Here is a 20,051-nt window from a genome sequence, read left to right as displayed (position 1 = left end):
ATCTTTCCATCCTGAAAATGACCCTTGCTCTAACGGATCCTATTTACTAAATATTAACATGAATAACATTTTTATCAGTAAATTATTGGCTAGTATGGGTTTGAGGATGTGCTAGGGGCATTAGGCAGAGAGCAGTTAGAACAGGTTACTCACTGTCAGTTAGCACTAGACTTGAAGTAACCTTTAAAGGGAACTTTGGTGGAATTGGTCAATAGTGAGAGAAGCTTTGACCGAATGGTCAACAGAGAGAGTTTTCCGGGGTTGGATTGCTAGTCATCAACGATCCCAGGTTGAAAGTAATTTTCAAAAGAACTAATTTTTTTTATGTACAGTGTGTTATGATCCAGAGTGCATTTTCTGTAAGGCAGTAAAACCAGATTCAATGGAGAAATAATTGAAGGCGCAATGTTGCAGGGAATTGGAGAACAAGCAGGGGATGGAGATAATTGGGAGCTCTTTCAAAGGGATAGAACAGGCACAATGAGACAAATCGATCCCCTCCTGACTAACACAGGAACAAGCCGTTCTGACAGTCACTTCAATCAGAACTGATTGACACTTTTACTTCAAACCGCAGCTTTGAATACCCTTGCTAATAACAATCCATCAATGTCAGTTCTGAAATTTTCAATGGGTACTCAGACTCAGCAGCATTTAGGAGGAAGGGTCTAGCTCTAATTTTAACCTCAGCCCTGTAATTTGAAACCTTTATCCCCGGTAACATGCTGGTGAATCTGACCTAGACTAATATTTCCTTCCTGAGGTTAGGACCTAGATCTGACTGCTGTCGTTCCAGCAATTTCAACTACCGCTCCAGCGACCATGGTGCTGTGTTCCAACCCCAGGGAGATGACAGCCAGACACATGCATCCAGAAGATTCCATATCGTTGTCAGTACAGATATATTTTAGGTAAACCCTAAGACAGTGGATAAGAATGCTAAATAATCGAGCAACAAATGAACATAGAACATAGAACATAGAAGGATACAGCGCAGTACAGGCCCTTCGGCCCTCGATGTTGCGCCGACCGAATCCTACCTAACCTATACTAGCCCAATAACTTCCAAATGCCTATCCAATGCCCGCTTAAATGACCATAAAGAAGGAGAGTTCACCACTGATACGGGCAGGGCATTCCATGAACTCACAACCCGCTGTGTGAAGAATCTACCCCTAACATCTGTCCTATACCTACCACCCCTTAATTTAAAGCTATGTCCCCTAGTAACACCTGACTCCATTAGCGGTAAACGGAGGGAGTAAAAAAAAATAATCACTATCACTAAGGAAAATGTACTAAGCAAACTGAAGACCAATATATCTGCCAGGACCTGAGGTCCTAACATATTAAAGGAAGTAGAGATAGAGATGGTGGATGTACTGTAGCAAACCTCCAGGAATCCTTAAATTCTGGAAAATTTCCAGAGGGTTAGTAAACTGCAATTATCACACCCTTATTCAAGAAGGGAGGGAGGTGGAATATCAGGCAACTCTTAACCAATACAGGTTTTCATTCCCAGGTAAGACAGTTCCAACAACAGAATATACCCAATACTCTTTGTTGAAGTAAAGGACACTGGAAAGATTACTGCAAAAGTCTTACCCAGACGATGCTTACAATTGCCAGTGAACCCTTTTACCTCGATATGTCTGAAGAGGGGATCTGCCCTACTGTGTACCAAACTCCCAGCCATTGGTGAAACAACCTCTGTCCTGAGATCACTAACTGTGCTGGGAGATAGGCTTGTTCTGTACTCTTTCCAGATAAAATAAGGACATGATCGGTTGACCCCTTAGAGACTTCATAAAAGTGTCATCCATGTGATTTTTGGGAAGATATGTAGCTCAGGTTGAGGTTCAGGTTGGACATTTGCTAGCTGATTTGTCTCTGAGATGATTACCAGACCACTCCAACCCCTTGACATCATGGTAGCCCACAAACTGACCAACATACTGAAACAGCTACTGATGAACCTAAAGGGCCCTGTACCAGCAACCAGTGAAACGATTGTCATTTACAAAATACCCTGCAAGGACTGTAACAAACACTACATTGGACAGACACAGGAAAATAGCCACCGGGATAACACCAACTAACCACCAAAAGACAACACCAGCTATCACTAGTTTCCTTACACACAGACGAAGGATGACATCACTTTGACTGGGATAACACACCCATCCTAGGACAGGTTAAACAGAGACACATACAGGAACTCCTCGAGGCCTGGCATTCAAACTGGAATTCCATCAATAAACACATCCAGTTGGACCCCATTGATCAACCTCAGTAAAAGGACCAGAAATGACATCACCCGCCTTAACGGACCAAGACACATAAACAGCAAACGGAACAGAACATCTGTGCCACACCGGAGGCTCATTGATGATGTTATCTAGCACGGTGACGAAACATCTGAAAGCAAACCTACCAGCTCAGCGAGCAAACGTACACCCTGTGCCATCTATCCTGGCCCGTTTAATCAATTATAACTCATTAAAGCTTGTTTGTGTCTCCTGGGAGAGGGGCTTCTCTCTTGCTTTTAATTAACATTGACCTCAGCTTTAGTTTGCTGTTCCTTTTCACCACTGTTATGTCATCCAATCAGCGATACAATATTTAAACAGCACAATTCTATGACACTCACAAATCCAGCTGATAGACGGGATATTTAAGTGGCAAAACTTGACAGATAGAATACAATGTGTAGAAATGTGAACACTTTGGCAAGAGGAATATGGGTGCTGAGTATTGTTTAAATGGAGGAAGACTGCAGAAAGCCACAGCACAGAGGGATTTGGGAATTCTTGTCCTTGAGTCACAAAAAAACCATCATCCTACATCAATGGAACATTGGCCTTTATTTCAAAGGGAATAGAGTTTAAAAACAGGAAGGCCTTGCTAAAACTGTACTAAATACTAATCAGACCACAGCTGGAATATTGTGAACATTTGCAGTTCCCTTATCTAAGGAAAGATACACTGTCCTTTGTAGGAGAGGCGGATCACCAAGCTGATTATGGGTATGGAGAGATTTTATTAGAAGGAAGTTGAGTACATTCATCTTGTCCTCATTGGCATTTTGAAGCATGAGCAGCCTTATTAAAATGTATAAGAATCTTAGGGAGCATGGAGCATGTGAGGGAGCATAAGGTCAAAGGGTAGAATCTCAGAACAAGAAATCGCCTGGTTATGACAGAAATGTGGGAATGTGTCCTTTCAGAGGGGAGTGTACCTGTGGAATTCTCTTCTGCAGGAAACTGTGGAACCTGGGTTATTAAATATATTCAAGGCTGAGAGAGGGAGAGATTTTTAACCAGTTGTGGAATCTAGGGTTATGGGGAAAAGACAGGAAAGTAGAGATAACATCATCAATGAGCCTCCGGTGTGGCACAGATGTTCTGTTCCGTTTGCTGTTTATGTGTCTTGGTCCACGATCTCAGTGAAAGGCAGGGCAGATTGGGTGCTGACCTCCATTCTCTGTGGAGTTAGATAATGAAGGATGGGAGGAAGACTGAATGTAGGATAAACACCAACAGGGGCTGGATGGGCTGAATGGCCTGTGTCTCTGTTATACATTTGAAACAATTCTGTGTAAAATCTTAGGCTTTGCTTACTTTGCTAACAACCATCAACCTGTTTCCCCTGTACAGGCCATTGTTACTCTAAGCAGCGGGAACTTGGAGAACAATGTCCAGACCCAGGAGGCTGTTGAGCCCCAGCCCCAGTCCGTGTTGGAGACGGCATCACCTGCTCCTGAGGCACTACCATCCCGAGGCACTTGGGGAGGGAAGCATGAGTTTTTGCTGTCCTGTATCGGATACTGCGTGGGACTGGGCAACGTCTGGAGGTTCCCCTATCTCTGCTATCGCAATGGAGGAGGTAGAAAGCAGCATTCTATCTGAATGAGATTGGCCAATCTCTTTCACTCTCTCGACCCTTTTCTGCTCCGTGTGCATTTCTCCACCCGCCACAGCCCCCACCCCACCCCCACCCCCCCGTCAAGGATCAATTGCTTACCTTGGGGGTGATATTTGGAGTTATTACCACTATCACACATATGGTGAGATAAGTTTTCTTTGCCCGGGTCACTGTATGGGGTAGATAATGGGCCATTGGTCCCTCTACAGGCTGAATGAATCTTATTAGCTCGTTGGGAACCAGCCCGCCCCGGGGACTGGCATTGTCCATTATTCTTTGGCATTTACTGATTACAATGCCAACAGGATGCAAAGCTGCAAGGTTCCAGGACATTGGTGTCTGAGTTTGTAATTGCTGTTGGAACTTTCCAGAAACTGAAGTCAATTCATATCATATGATTAATGGCAGCCACAATTTTATCCAACAAAGATCATCTTTAAAACTTAGCAAGAAAGTATACCTTTAAAATGATTTGGGAATACTTTTATATACAAATTATAAGCTGATGTGGGCCATTCAGCCCGTTCCAACCTGCTCTCCCAATTAATAAGATCTGGCCAGCGGATCTGACTGTGACCTCAACCCTACATTCCTACCTTACCCTGATAACCTTTGACTCCATTGTTAGTCTCTTCCTCTGTCTGTAAAAGTTTTAAAGATTTTGCCTCCACCATTCTCTGGTCAAGGAGAGCCAAGGCCTAACCAACCATCTGAGAGAAAAACATTTCTCTTCATCTCAGTGATAAATGGCAGACCCCTTCATTTTAAACCAGTTCAGTCTCTCCCGCATCGTTTCAACATCCACTTGTCAAGTCTCCTCAGAATCTGATATGTTTCAATAGGATCACCCCCATTCTTCGAAACAGGTCCACTCTATCCACCGTTACCTCGTCAGATAACCCCCTCCTTTAAGCCACAGACCAGCTCTCTGAAATACTTATAACACATTCACAACATTTCTTGAAGAAGGACGCCAACATTGTACACTGTGCTCCCGACGTCTCACCAGTGCTCTACACAACTGGAGCAATAAACCAATCCTCTGCCTGTCCTAATGTGCTCTGCCCAATGCCATGTGCTCTGATCTTGTGTGGTAACCTTTGATGTGTCAAATAAACATGGAGAGGTTCCCCTTTGGCTACCCTGTTTGTTACTATTTAAACTCCAATAAATTAGTCAAAGGTAATATCCCTTTCACTAAATCATGTTGATATTGGTTGATTACATTAAGGTTTTCTGAACCCCACTGGAACTGTATTCCTGATCCATCTCTCTCTCTCTCGCTCACTTTCTCTATCCCAGATGTGTTCCTTATCCTGTTTTGCGTCTCCTTTTATTCCAGATGTCTTCCTGTCTCTCTCTCTCTCTCTATCCTGACTTCTCTCTGTATCTCAAGTGAGTTTCTGATCCTGCTCTCTGTCTCGGTTCCAGGTGCCTTCCTGATCCCTTACTGCATCATGATGCTGTTTACTGGCCTGCCCCTCTTCCTGATGGAACTCAGTCTGGGACAGTATGGAGGAGCAGGACCAATACGTGTGTGGAAATGCTGCCCTCTGCTGAAAGGTGTTGTATATTGCCAGCTACTGGTTTTAATCACAGTGACGCGATCGACTTGTTTAACCTGTTCTGCTGGAGAACCTCACTCCAAACCAGCTACATTTCCACAGCCGCACTGTCAGAGGGTCAGTGCTGAGGGAGTGCCGCACTGTCGGAGGATCAGTGCTGAGGGAGTGCCGCACTGTCAGAGGGTCAGTGCTGAGGGAGTGCCGCACTGTCAGAGGGTCAGTACTGAGGGAATGCCGCACTGTCAGAGGGTCAGTGCTGAGGGAGCGCCGCACTGTTGGAGGGTCAGTGCTGAGGGAGTGCCGCACTGTCGGAGGATCAGTGCTGAGGGAGTGCCACACTGTCGGTCAGTTCCGAGGGAGTGCCGCACTGTGGGAGGGTCAGTGCTGAGGGAGTGCCGCACTGTCGGAGTGTCTGTGCTGAGGGAGTGGGCACTGTCGGAGGATCAGTGCTGAGGGAGTCTCGCACTGTTAGAGGGTCAGTGCTGAGGGAGCGCCGCACTGTCGGAGTGTCTGTGCTGAGGGAGTGGGCACTGTCGGAGGGTCAGTGCTGAGGGAGTGCCGCACTGTCGGAGGGTCAGTGCTGAGGGAGCGCCGCACTGTCGGAGGGTCAGTGCTGAGGGAGCGCCGCACTGTCGGAGGGTCAGTGCTGAGGGAGCGCCGCACTGTTGGAGGGTCAGTGCTGAGGGAGTACGCACAGTTGGACATTTTTCAGGGGTGATAAGAAAAGATATCCTTTTCAATCGTTGAAAATCTCCATTTCCCTGCAGCTCCAGAGTGATTTTTCTGGAGTCAGTTCACAATCTCCACAACTGTCCTTTGGCGTACAGCCAATGTCTGGAAGGCTACCAGTGGGAAGAGGTTTTCTGGCTGCTCCCCAGTTGCACAGGTGGCATTTTGTCAGGATTCTTTTACCCCATGATTCTCATTATTCTCATTCCTCCTTCCCCAGGGATTGGAATTGGAATGCTGGTTGTTGCATCGTTGGTCTCTCTTTACTACAATGTGATTATTGCCTGGACATTCTTCTATCTGGGTAATTCTTTCCAGAACCCTCTGCCTTGGTCGTGTGAGGCTCCAGCAAACATTCCCCTGTGTCAGGTAAGGAGGACTCCCCACCCCCAGCATCGATCCAACGGTGTAGGCCGTGGGTAGAATGATTGGGAATGGAGAGATTTTCTGAATAGAGAGAGCACGGCACATACACCAACGTCAAAGAGATCAGCAGCCTGGACCATGGTGCATTGTGGCTGGGAATGTTAGTGCAGGATGGAGTCATGGGTCACAGTTCATGGCAGAGTGAAGGGTCATAGTGCAACAGAGGTCAGGTCAACAGGGGCAAAGGATAATAGTGCAGGAAAGGGACAAGGGTCACCATCCAGGACAAGATGGACATTCACAGCAACGCTTAATTACTCCTATAACCCCCTTCTTCCCAAGTTTGGAAATGATTTGAAGTGACAGTGGTTGTATTTTATTCAACATCAGTAAGACCAGACATACCTGAGCAGGGATATCAAAGTACAGCAACATTGCAGCTTAGGTAATCTCTACATAACAAATCCCAGGCTGAGTCCTAACCCTAACCTTATCTCAGTTGTATTTCACCCACAGAATCAAACATAGTACAGTGTAATGTTCACAATAACAATGGAATTGGCATTCACAGTTTGCCATAAGACCATTCAGCCCCTCGAGCCTGCTCCACCATTCAATCTAACCATGGCTGATCCCGCATTCCTCACGCCCACTTTCCTGCCCTTTCCCCCTTGATTTCAGGACTGATCGAGAATCTCTCTCAGCCTTAAATATCCACAAGGACTCTGCCCCCACAGCTCTCTGTGACAAGGAATTCCAAAGACTCACAACCCTCTGAGAGAAGAAATTCCTCCCCATCTCAGTCTGAAATTGGTGCCCCTTTATTCTGAGACTGCTAAATCACCCTCAAGCTCATGCCTCCACATTTTCTCCAAAAGTCTACCGTGTGGAACCTTATCAAAGGCTTTACTAAAGCCCATGTTTACCACGTCAACTGTCCTACTCTCATCCACATGCTTGGTCACCTTCTCAAAAACCTCAATGAGGTTTGTGAGACATGACCTACCCTTGACGAAACCATGTTGACTCCCTGAAATTAAATTGTTGCTTGCTAGATGATTATAAATCTTAAATCTTATAATCCTTTCCAAAACTTTTCCTACAACAAAGTTGTCAGGCTCACTGGTCTATAATTACCTGGGTCTTCCCTCCTGCCCTTCCTGAACAAGGGCACACTTAGATACTAGTTTTCTGTGTTTCATGCACAAGTCCCCCCAGATTCCTTTGTGTTACCGCTTTCTTTAATTTTTCTCTATTTAAATAATAGTCTGTTATTTTGTTCTTTGTATTTTGAACAACTTCACATTTCCCCACGTGATACTTCATTTGCCAACTTCTTGCCCACGAACTCAACCTATCAATCTCTCTTTGTAAACGATTTGTATCCCACTCACCACCTGCCTTCCCACCTACATTTTGTGTTGTTTTTAAACCTGTAAACATTCCCTCCCTCCCTGCAAGTCAACAGTTACAGCCCCAGCACCGATCCCTGTAGTTGGTCTTGGGTCACCAACCTGGAAAAACCTGTATTCCCTTTTGCCGTTTCCTGCCCATGAGCCAGTTCCCTATCCATGCCAATACACAACCTCCAACACCATGGGCTCTTGTCTGATGTGTAACCTTCTGTGAGGTACCTTGTTGAATAACTTCTGGTGTCTAGATCCAACACATTTACTGGTTCCCCTCCATCCACTCTGGTCACAAATTCCTCGATAAACTAATACATTAGTCAGGCACAATTTCCCAGGTGCGTCTGGACAGATGCATGAGAAGGTGGGGTGCAGAGGGATACAGATGCTTGGGAATTCGGCGTTTAGACAGTAGATTTGGATCGGCTCAGGCTTGGAGGGCCGAAGGGCCTGTTCCTGGGCTGTACATTTTCTTTGTTCTTTGTTCTTTGGAACGAGGATGGGGGCAGAAGTTCAATAATTTAGTGAAGCCATGCTGACTCTGTTTGATGAGGTTATCATTTTCCAATTGTGCTGCCATTACCCCCTTAATAATTGATTCAAGCATCGAAGGGCTATGGGGATAGAATGGAAAGTTACATTGATATAGTAGACCAGCCATTATCTAATCAAATGATGGGGCTGAATGGCCTCCTTCCATCAGAGTGCTTAAGTTAGTTTTCATTAATTAGTGGGAAAACTAGATCGAGGAATTTTAACAAGTAAAAGAGAAGAAATGAGATAGATGTGTGATTCAATTACCATAAATGTTAAAGTAATTTGTTCCTTCACTGTCGCTGTGGCCTTTATTAATGAGTCTGTAGCTGCCGACAGTGTTAGTGCCCTTTGACCCACAGACTGACAGGAACTGCTCTCTGTCATTCTCTGCAGAATTTAACTGCCAACCGAACTCAGCAAAGTGCAAGTGAAGTCTTCTGGAAGTAAGTGACCTCTTCCCTTCTCTAGTATTCTATTTTTGTCACTAATTAGACAAATGGAAGGTCAGACTGACTTGCACAGCACCTTAGCACATCGCTTAAATATCTCAGCTGTGTAACAATTACAGTGACCCCTCAGCAGAGTATTTAACGTCACAGGTTCCTGCTGGTGTTTAGCTACATGACAGCCTCGTTAGTAAGTGCACAGGATGTTGAACCAGTGACAACTGTGCACGTTAATGAACAAACAACAAGGAGGATGCTGGAGATCTGATACAAAAACAGAAGTTGCTGCAGAAATGGAGCAGTATCTGAGTTGCTTAGCATCTGAAAAAACCAGAGTTAATGTTTTGAGTCCAGCAGGATTTTTGTTTCTAACTGGAGAGTTTCCTAGGATCAGTATAGCTGTGTATGACCTTGATTTATAAGTCACTGTGTGACAAGGTTATGTTGTCCTTGATTTTTTTCAGAGAGGTCATAAAAGACACAGACTCCGAAAAGTCTAAATTGAACGGTTTTAGGGCCAGTTTGATTATAGCTAACAGATGCTGTCTCATGCATCAAGCTTTCAAGTTAAAAAAAACACTTGTACAATGAAATGGGAGTGGTCGGCACTCCCAGCTCAGCTTTCCTCTGGTTTGGTTTGGTTTTTAGCAGTAGTGTGGAAAAAGCTGCTGGACCCAAAGAAGCAGGTCTAGGCTGGTACTCTCTGACTTCTCTCCTGTAAAACGCTGGGTTTATTTTTCCTTATGTGCCAAGGAGTGTGTGAGAGGATTGTTGCAAGTATTGGGAACAGTACCATTAGGTTGGGATAATCTGTTGGGTTTTTGGATAGGTTAAGTTATTCTGTATTCTGTTCTCTTTTGTTTGTGCTTCATTCAGTAATCTGGTATATAAATTCTGTTTTGTTCAAAACTAAGTGATTTAACCAGCTGATCCTCTCCTGGAAAATCCACTTTACACCGGTTTAAAACAACTCGCAAAGTTAGGGTCTGGGCTGCCTTATTGAAATGTTTTGAGGGTCACTGGCCTGGTCCATGATACCTGTAAATGTTCTGTTTCCACCTCTCTGCTGTTGTTGGCTTCGCTGAGTGCCACATTGCAGCTATCTGATGCAGTGGGTTCCTTGTGATGCAGTGGGTTCCTTGTTTTGCAGTGAGCGTACCCTGGGATTGTCGAGGAGTTCAGGTCTACATGACCCAGGCCCTGTCCGATGGGAACTGGCCATTTGCCTTCTCGCTGCCTGGGTCGTTATCTTCTTGTGCTGTCTGAAAGGGATTCGCAGCTCAGGCAAGGTGAGCTGATCACAGAGAACCTCCACCATCACTTATCACTGAACTACATTAACCCACGATATTAACACTCCATCAGCATCTGTCCCTCTACTGCACTGCCCCTTGATCAACACCAGTTCATCCCACATTAGCCATTAACCCTTTCTTTAAAGATCAGTCACCTCATACGATAATGTTCCCATCAAAACCCAGCTCCAATCAATACTCCTCTATCTCTTTAAAGTGATTTATTAAGCAATGTAGATGTACAAAAGAGACCTTATGCACCGATCAATAAAGATGAAGCAAGTAAATAGGAATATGAATGGTGTGTTGGCCTTCATTGCAAGGGGATCTGAGTTCAGAAGTCTAAATGTCTTACTGCAGTTAAACAGGGCCTTAGTGAGACCACACCTGCAGCATTGAACACAGCTTTGGTCTCCCTACTGAGGAAAGGAGAGACGTGTCACGGAGGGAGTGCAGGGAGTTCACTCGGAGGACTGTCCTGTGAGAGGTTGGTTCGCCTGGGTCTGTAATCACTAGAGTTCAAAAGGATGGGAGTGAGTGGACAAGTAACATTCTAACAGGGCTGGACAGACAGGATGCAGGGAGAGTGTTTCCCCTGAGTGGGGAGTCTCGACCCAGGGGACACAGCCTCAGAGCGCTGGGTAGACCATTTAGGACTGAGATGAGGAAATATTTCTTCTGTCAGTGGAGAGTGAACCAGTGGTACCTTCTACCACAGAAGGCTGGAGAGATCAAGTCACTGAATAGATTCAAGAAAGGGATAAATAAAGTTTTAGGTTTTAAAGGCATCAAGGTGTCTTGGAGAAAGTGGGAATTTGGCCTTGAGTTTGAGGATCAGCTGTGATCATAATAAATGGTGGAGAGGCTTGAACACTGTCCAGCCTACTCCTGCCCCTCGTTTCTGTATTTCTCCAGGTTCTGTACCCAGTAACCTATCAATGTCTTTCCCTTGTGTATTCCCAGACACCGTACTGCTGTCAGATGCTGTTTCAGTTAAACCACCTCCACACCAACCTCACAACTCCATCAATGCTGCACCAGTGATTGTGGTATTTTCCTGCCAGTGGGAGTTGGATTATATGTGGGACCAAGCTCATTGGGAACTGGTTTGAGTTTGTTTTAAACTGGATCCACACAGATCTCCACGGATCCCAGACTAACAAGACATGCATTCCATTACCCTCAGCCAGCTTGGGTCCCGCTGTTACTGACTGAAAGGCCCACCCAGTATCTGCAGCCTGTCTGAAGAACTGAGTTAATAAATAAGGAGTTGAAAAGTGTGTTGCTGGAAAAACGCAGCAGGTCAGGCAGCATCCAAGGAGCAGGAAAATCAACGTTTCAGGCAAAACCCTTCAATATGAAGGGCATTTGCATGAAATGTTGATTCTCCTGTTCCTTGGATGCTGCCTGACCTGCTGCGCTTTTCCAGCAACACACTTTTTGACTCTGATCTCCAGCATCTGCAGGCCTCACTTTCTCCTGGATTAATAAGGAGCCAGACTCCCTCAAACATTTTTATTACCATGACCGGGCAGGTTCTGCTCCACAATGTTTGTTTGCCCTGATGTGCTGCCATCTCTCTGTGTCTTTCAGATTGTTTATGTGACTGCTACATTCCCCTACCTGGTCCTGATTGTGCTGATAATCCGAGGCGCCACCCTCAAAGGTTCCCTCCAAGGCGTGAGGTTCTACCTCAGCACGGATTGGAAACGTCTGGGGAGTGCTCAGGTACAAAGTAGATCTAAACTCAAACAACCTTCCTCCTCCTCAACTCTCTCTCCTGCTTTCTCTCTCTCTCTCTCTCTCCCGCTTTCTCTCTCTCTCTCCCGCTTTCTCTCTTCTGATCGCCTGTACCTGGACTGAGCAGGAATTTTCTCACTCTCTCCTGTCTTACTAAAAGCAAACTTACTGTGGTAATCCTCAATGTCTCCTCACAACAACAACAATTTTAATTTGTATAGTACCTTTAACATGGTAAAATGAACCCTTTGTGGATTGACATCAGGGCATCAACCGCATGAGGAACATAAACAGAAAGGAACTCAGAGCCAGGAGTAGAACATTCAGCCCCCAGAACCTGCTCCACCAATTAATAAAGTCACGGCTGATCTCACTTTATGTAAAATTCTCATCTCCACATGCCCTGATAACTTTTCATACCCCTTGCTAAACAGTAATCTGTCTTCCAATACCTTAAAAATATTCAAAGGCTCAGTTTCCAACACCATTTTTCAGGGCAAGTTCTAAACACTCACAACATGATGAGAGAATAAATGTTACCTCATCTGTTTTAAATGGGCGTGTCCTTATATTAAAACTATGGCCCCCAGCTCCAGATTCTCCCACAAGAGGAAGCGTTCTTCCCATATCCATCCGTTCAGGTCTCCTCAGGATCATGTGTGCTTCAATTAACTCACCGCCGACTGTTCGAAACTCCAGTGGGTACAACCCAAGCTGGCCTGATTGTTCCTCATAGGACAACCCACCCATTAGGTTGGTAAAGGTGTCTGACCAACCTCTAATGCATTGATATCCTTCCATCCACACAGTGAGCAGGACTATACTCAATACTCCAGTTGTGGTCTCCGCACCACGTTGTCTCACTGCATTACTGAAAGGAAACTATAGGGAAAAGTGAACGAAGGTTAGTCAAAATGTTTTGAATTAAGGAGGATCTCAAAGGAGGGGAGTGATTGGAGAGTCATAGAGATGGACAGCACGGAAACAACCCGTCGATCCTTCGATCCAACCCGTCCATGCCGACCAGATATCCCAACCCAATCTAGTCCCACCTGCCAGCACCCGGCCCATATCCCTCTAAACCCTTCCTATTCATATACCCATCCAAATGCCTCTTAAGTGTTGTAATTGTACCAGCCTCCACCACTTCCTCTGGCAGCTCATTCCATACACGTACCACCCTCTGCGTGATAAAGTTGCCCCTTAGGTCTCTTTTATATCTTTCCCCTCTCACCCTAAATCTATGCCCTCTCGTTCTGGACTCCCCCAGCCCAGGGAAAAGACCTTGTCTATTTACCCTATCCATGCCCCTCATAATTCTATAAGGTAACCCCTCAGCCTCCGACACTCCAGGGAAAACAGCCCCAGCCTGTTCAACCTCTCCCTGTAGCTCAAATCCTCCAATCCTGGCAACATCCTTGTAAATCTTTTCTGAACCCTTTCAAGTTTCACAACATCTTTCCGATAGGAAGGAGACCAGAATTGCACGCAATATTCCAATAGTGACCTAACCAATGCCCTGTACAGCCGCAACATGACCTCCCAAATCCTGTACTCAATACACTGACCAATAAAGGACAGCATACCAAACGTCTTCTTCACTATCCTAGCTACCTGCGACTCCACTTTCAAGGAGCTATGAACCTGCACTCCAGGGTCTTTTAGTTCAGCAACACTCCCAAGGACCTTACCATTAAGTGTATAAGTCCTGCCCTGATTTGCCTTTCCAAAATGCAGCACCTCGCATTAATCAGAATTAAACTCCATCTGCCACTACTCAGCCCATTGGCCCACCTGGTCCAGATCATGTTGTAATCTGAGGTAACCCTCTTCACTGTCCACTACACCTCCAATTTTGGTGTCATCTGCAAACTTACTAACTGTACCTCTTATGCTCGCATCCAAATCATTTATGTAAATGACAAAAAGTAGAGGACCCAGCACCGATCCTTGTGACACTCCACTGGTCACAGGCCTCCAGTCTGAAAAACAACCCTCCACCACCACCCTCCGTCTTCTACCTTTGAGCCAGTTCTGTATCCAAATGGCTAGTCCTCCCTGTATTCAGTGAGATCAAACCTTGCTAATCAGTCTCCCATGGGGAACCTTATTGAACGCCTTACTGAAGTTCATTTGGATCACATCCATTGCTCTGCCCTCATCAATCCTCTTTGTTACTTCCTCAAAAAACTCAACCAAGTTTGTGAGACATGATTTCCCACGCACAAAGCCATGTTGACTATCCCGAATCAATCCTTGTCTTTCCAAATACATGTACATCCTGTCCCTCAGGATTCCCTCCAACAAATTGCCCACCACCAAGGTCAGGCTTGAGCTCAGGCAGCTGAAAACATGGCAAAAGTGGTTTTATTCCATTCATTCGTGAGATCTGGATTTGTTGACCTTGATAAATATGAAGCCATTAAAATGGGTGATGTTCAACAGACCAGAATGAGAGGCATGCAGAGATCTCAGAGGGTTATGGGGCGATAGGGGATCAGAGAGACAGGGAGAGGGCTAATTTGAAAACAGGATGAGAATTATGAAATTTAGTTCCTGTGTCCCTGTGAAACAAAGTGCCACCCAAAACAGAAATTAGTGGAGAAACTCAGTAGGTCAGATAGTGTTTGTGGAAAGAAAGCAGAGTTATTGTTTCCAATCCAGGAACCCTTCTTCAGATCTGATAGTTGAATCTCCTTTAGATTTCCAATATCTGCAGTTCTTTCTTTTATTATGACTAATGTATAAAGTGCAGACCGTGCACTGTCTGATGGCTGTCCAGTAGAATCAATTTAATTTTATTTTATTAATTCTTGTGATGTCAGCATTTGTCACCCATCTAGATGAGCTGACAGTGAGAGTCATAGAGATGTACAGCATGGAAACAGACCCTTCAGTCCAACCCGTCCATGCCGACCAGATATCCCAACCCAATCTAGTCCCACCTGCCAGCACCCGGCCCATATCCCTCCAAACCCTTCCTATTCATATACCCATCCAGATGCCTCTTAAATGTTGTAATTGTACCAGCCTCCACCACTTCCTCTGGCAGCTCATTCCGTACACATACCACCCTCTGTGTGGAAAAGTTGCCCCTTAGGTCTATTTTATATCTTTCCCCTCTCACCCTAAACCTAAGCCCTCTAGTTCTGGACTCCCTGACCCCAGGGAAAAGACCTCATCTATTTACCCTATCCATGCCCCTCATAATTTTGTAAACCTCTATAAGGTCACCCCTCAGCCTGTGATGCTCCAGGGAAAACAGCCCCAGCCTGTTCAGCCTCTCCCTGGGGCTCAAATCCTCCAACCCTGGCAACATCCTTGTAAATCTTTTCTGAACCCTTTCAAGTTTCACAATGTACCTTCAGTAATTGGTCTTCAGGTTTGGGGTAGTTTTTATTTGCAATGAGGGAATATTGTCAGGGGCAGGGTTTGTGCACTGTGGCCTGAATCGCCAATCCAGATGCCACCAATCAGAGCGCACTGTGGTGAGTGGGTGGGATCTGGGTACAGCTCCTGACCATCCAGAGAGAGCGTCCTGTTCCTGATGCCCTAACACCAAGCCCCTGGCACTGCTGACCATTCAGTGTCCAGTCAGGGTGGGTTTACCAGGAAGCTTCAGTCTCAGGGTTTCCGTGACACAGCAGAATGTTCACAATCATGTTTTCACCTTTTATCCTAGGTGTGGAATGATGCTGCATCCCAGATATTCTACTCCCTGGGGATTGGTTTTGGAGGATTGCTGTCAATGGCATCTTACAACAAGTTTGATAACAACGTTGTCAGGTAATAATGGTACAGACTGGTTACAGCAGTTACAGGAAGCTCTCTCTACCTCATCCGCACTAACCACTAGACGGGCTCTAACTCAATGTGTTTGTTGATAGAGTTCCAGTTAGAATGCCATGCTTCTAGGAATTCTCGTGCGTGTCTCTGTTTGGCTTGTCCTAAGATGGATGTGTTGTCCCAGTCAAAGTGGTGTCCTTCCTTATCTGTATGAGGATAGTAGTGAGAGAGGGTCATGTCGTTTTGTGGCTAGTTGGTGTTCGTGTATCCTGGTGGCTAGTTTTCTGCCTGTTTGTCCAATGTAGTGTTTGTTACAGTCCTTGCACGGTATTTTTGTAGATGACATTAGCTTTGCTCATCCAGATTGTCAGATTGTGGTCTGTGGAATCTAGCTGTGCACAATGGGATGTCTACCCTTCACTGTCAAGTACTCTGATGTAATGAGGATGTGAAAATGCAACTAATTCCTTCCCTGAGACTGTTGTCTGTTGTTTATGTAGAGCATTCAGAAACTCCAGGCATTTCTAACTGATCCTTTATCTCCTAGGGACACCCTGATCATAGTGACCGGCAACTGCATCACCAGCTTCTTCGCAGGATTCGCCATTTTCTCCATCCTGGGTCACATGGCCTGGAAGAAAGGTGTGGCAGTGGGAGACGTAGCGGATTCTGGTAAGGCCAGTGATTAACAGTGATCAGAAACCTTCAGGAGGTCCCTCAGTACAGCAGGGCTTACTCAGGGCTTCCCTCTCAACATCACGGGACAGGGAACAAATCTCTCTGCACTGACCCCCCAGCGACCAAACACTCCTGGAACAGGCACAGCACAGGAAAGCTCCCTCTACACTGACCCCCCCAGCAACCAAACACTCCTGGAACAGGCACAGCACAGGAAAGCTCCCTCTGCACTGACCCCCCAGCAACCAAACACTTCCGGAACAGGCACAGCACAGGAAAGCTCCCTCTACACTGACCCCCCCCAGCAACCAAACACTCCTGGAACAGGCACAGCACAGGAAAGCTCCCTCTGCACTGACCCCCCAGCAACCAAACACTTCCGGAACAGGCACAGCACAGGAAAGCTCCCTCTACACTGACCCCCCCCAGCAACCAAACACTCCTGGAACAGGCACAGCACAGGAAAGCTCCCTCTACACTGTCCCTCCAGCGACCAAACACTCTCGGAACAGGGATTACACAGGGTTTGATTGAGCGTAAAGCTTCCTCTACACTCTCCCTATCAAACGTTCCTGGGACAGGGACTGAGCTGAAAATGTGTTGCTGGAAAAGCGCAGCAGGTCAGGCAGCATCCAAGGAGCAGGAGAATCAATGTTTCAGGCATGAGCCCTTCTTCAGGAATCACAGGCACTGCACAGGGTTTGATTGAGAGTAAAGTTTCCTCCCGGAATAACCAACAACGACAAAGGCGAACCAATTAAAGAAGGGCAAGTGAATCCCGAGAGTGGTAGCCTCACTAGTCTGACAGAATCCATGGGGGCTCGTGTTCAAACCTATCACGTGAGGCACCATGGGAGACACGCAGTCTCATTCTGACTGGCTGGATCTAATACATTCTGCTTTCTGGTAGAGAAATTTTGTTAGACATATCTGTTGGTGCTTTTCAGAGTAATTTAGATTAGATTAGATTAGATTAGACTTACAGTGTGGAAACAGGCCCTTCGGCCCAACAAGTCCATACCGACCCGCCGAAGCGAAACCCACCCATACCCCTGCATTACCCCTTACCTAACACTACGGGCAATTTAGCACGGCCAATTCACCTGACCCGCACATCTTTGTGACTGTGGGAGGAAACCGGAGCACCCGGAGGAAACCCACGCAGACACGGGGAGAACGTGCAAACTCCACACAGTCAGTCGCCTGAGTCGGGAATTGAACCCGGGTCTCTGGCGCTGTGAGGCAGCAGTGCTAACCACTGTGCCACCGTGCTGCCCCTTATTTGTTGTTGCAATAAGGGGATTTGGTGAATGGGGGGCTAATCACATTGTGTTATAGAGTCCTGCAGCAGAGAGACAGGTCCTTTGGCCCAACTGTCCACCCACACTAACCCCATTTCCCTGCACTGGGCCCAGATCCTTCTATTCCTTTCCTATTTCTAAACCTTTCCTATCTATAAATTTGTTCAAGTGCCTTTAAGATGTTGTTAATGTACCCGCCTCACTGGCAGCTCATTCCATGTGTGCACCACCCTCTGTGTAAAAACATTGCCCCTCAGGTTCCCTTTGATTCTTTCCCCTCCAACCTTACACTGATGCCCTCTAGTCCTCGATTCCCCAACCCTGGGGAAACAGACTGAGTGCCTCTTGAAAATAAATACTCAATAAGCTGCAGAAAATAATCACGATAAACTGGACATTCTAGTTTGAGGGAACAACTATATTACCTTCAGTCTCTCTTCCTACATTCAAGGCGATGAGACCAGCAGAAATAGGGACAGGAGGAGGCCATTCGGCCCCTCAAGCTTGCTCTGCCATTCATTAGGATCACAGCCTATCCCACATTCCTCACATCCACTTTCCTGCCCATTCCCTGTAACCCTGGAATCCCCGACTGATTGGGAATCTCTCTCAGCCTTAAACATCCACACGGACTCTGCCCCCACAGCTCTCTGTGACAAGGAGTTCCAAAGACTCTCAAACCTCAGGAGAAATTCCTCCCCATCTCAGTCTGAAACTGGTGCCCCTTTATTCTGAGACTGTGCCCTCTGCTCCTAGACCCTCCCACGAGGGAACCATCCTCTCAGCATTGACCCAGTCAAGCCCCAACCAAATACGGTATGTTTCAAAGATCAAGTTTAAATAAATGATGGAGTTATTCTCTCATTCTGAATCGGGCTCCAACACATTCCCCGATCTATTTCTGACCTTTGATAGCGACTCCAGCACGTAGCACACAGTTTCTGCCCAGTTTGTTTGCCGAGTTTTGTCTGGGGGGATATGGACATTCCTGACAACGCCAGTGTTTTGTTGTCCATTCCTAACTGTCTTTGAACTGAGTGGCTCGCTAGGCCATTTCAGACGGCAATGAGGAGACAATAACATTGCTGTGAGTCTGGAGTCACATGTAGACCTACCCTAAAGGACATTGGTGAAGCAGATGTGTGAACAAGGTCTACGTTTCTCACTCCCACTGTATCCAGCCACCTTCACTAATCTGACCACATTGTGTGTCTTGTAGCAGGTGGGGTCGGTTTAGTTCGATCTTCTCACCAATTGCTTCCTTGTTCCCTGGGATTCCCGCAGCCTCTCACTGTGTTGGAAAGGGTTTCCAATCCTGTCGTTCTGTTAGGACCTGGTTTGGCTGCTTCTCAGTTTCACAGGGACCTCTCTCAAATGAAATCGCTGTCACTCTCCTCGATCTGACAAACCTTGTGGGTGAGGGACAGCTTTCAGAGTGAATGATAATGAGCTGCCGTTTGCCTGTTGGGGATAGAGTGGAAAATGTACTAACCTGGTTCTCCCCGGTTTGGGACGATGGAGGGGGAGGGTCAGACAAAGGATCTTGTGGAATATAAACATCAGCCTGGCCTGGTTGGTCATGTGACCCCTTTCTATTCACCATGTGACTTGTCATCTGTTCACTGTAGGTCCAGGGTTGGCGTTTGTTGCTTACCCAGAAGCCTTAGCACTGCTGCCTGGTTCGTTTATTTGGTCAATCCTGTTTTTCCTGATGCTCTTCACCCTGGGGATCGATACACTGGTAACTATGGCCCTCAGCACTGGCTACGACAGTGCACACTACACCCCAATGCCAATATTGGGGTACAACCTGCCTGCCCAGTCACAGAGTTTGCAATTTGGGGCACCATGGTAACTGTTTTATGGCATAGGGAGCCATGGCAACTGATGGGCTGGCCAAGGAAGTCTCACTCATCTAACCATACATCTCCCCAGGGTTTAGATAGGGTTTGGGTGGATGGGGGTTGGGTGGGGATAGGGGTTGGGTGAGGATGGGGTTTGGGTGGATGGGGGTTGGGTGGGGATGGGGGTTGGGTGGATGGGGGTTGGTGGGGATGGGGGTTGGGTGGATGGGAGTTGGTGGGGATGGGGTTGGGTGGATGGGGGTTGGTGGGGATGGGGTTGGGTGGATGGGGGTTGGGTGGATGGGGGTTGGGTGGATGGGAGTTGGTGGGGATGGGGTTGGGTGGATGGGGGTTGGGGGATGTGGGGTTGGGTGCATGGGGGTTGGGGGATGGGGAATGGGTGGATGGGGGTTGGGGGATGGGTGTTGGGT

The 20,051-nt window shown here is 46.6% G+C and overlaps 1 protein-coding gene across 1 annotated transcript in view; it reads left to right on the top strand.

The window, feature by feature from the left end:
• Positions 1-20,051, top strand: part of slc6a7 (solute carrier family 6 member 7) — a 67,804-nt gene that overhangs the window by 32,880 nt on the left and 14,873 nt on the right. Inside the window, exons 2-10 of the mRNA XM_060826933.1 lie at positions 3,657-3,885; positions 5,356-5,487; positions 6,439-6,587; positions 8,924-8,973; positions 10,127-10,265; positions 11,865-11,999; positions 15,694-15,797; positions 16,345-16,469; positions 19,405-19,517. Of these exons, the coding sequence (XP_060682916.1) occupies positions 3,657-3,885; positions 5,356-5,487; positions 6,439-6,587; positions 8,924-8,973; positions 10,127-10,265; positions 11,865-11,999; positions 15,694-15,797; positions 16,345-16,469; positions 19,405-19,517 (1,176 nt within the window). The remainder of the gene's footprint in view (positions 1-3,656; positions 3,886-5,355; positions 5,488-6,438; positions 6,588-8,923; positions 8,974-10,126; positions 10,266-11,864; positions 12,000-15,693; positions 15,798-16,344; positions 16,470-19,404; positions 19,518-20,051) is intronic.

This window comes from Hemiscyllium ocellatum, chromosome 6 (genome assembly GCF_020745735.1).
Source record: "Hemiscyllium ocellatum isolate sHemOce1 chromosome 6, sHemOce1.pat.X.cur, whole genome shotgun sequence".
Classification (NCBI taxonomy): domain Eukaryota; kingdom Metazoa; phylum Chordata; class Chondrichthyes; order Orectolobiformes; family Hemiscylliidae; genus Hemiscyllium; species Hemiscyllium ocellatum.
The sequence above is the reverse complement of the archived record's forward strand: the minus strand, read 5'-3'. Positions and strand labels throughout refer to the sequence as shown.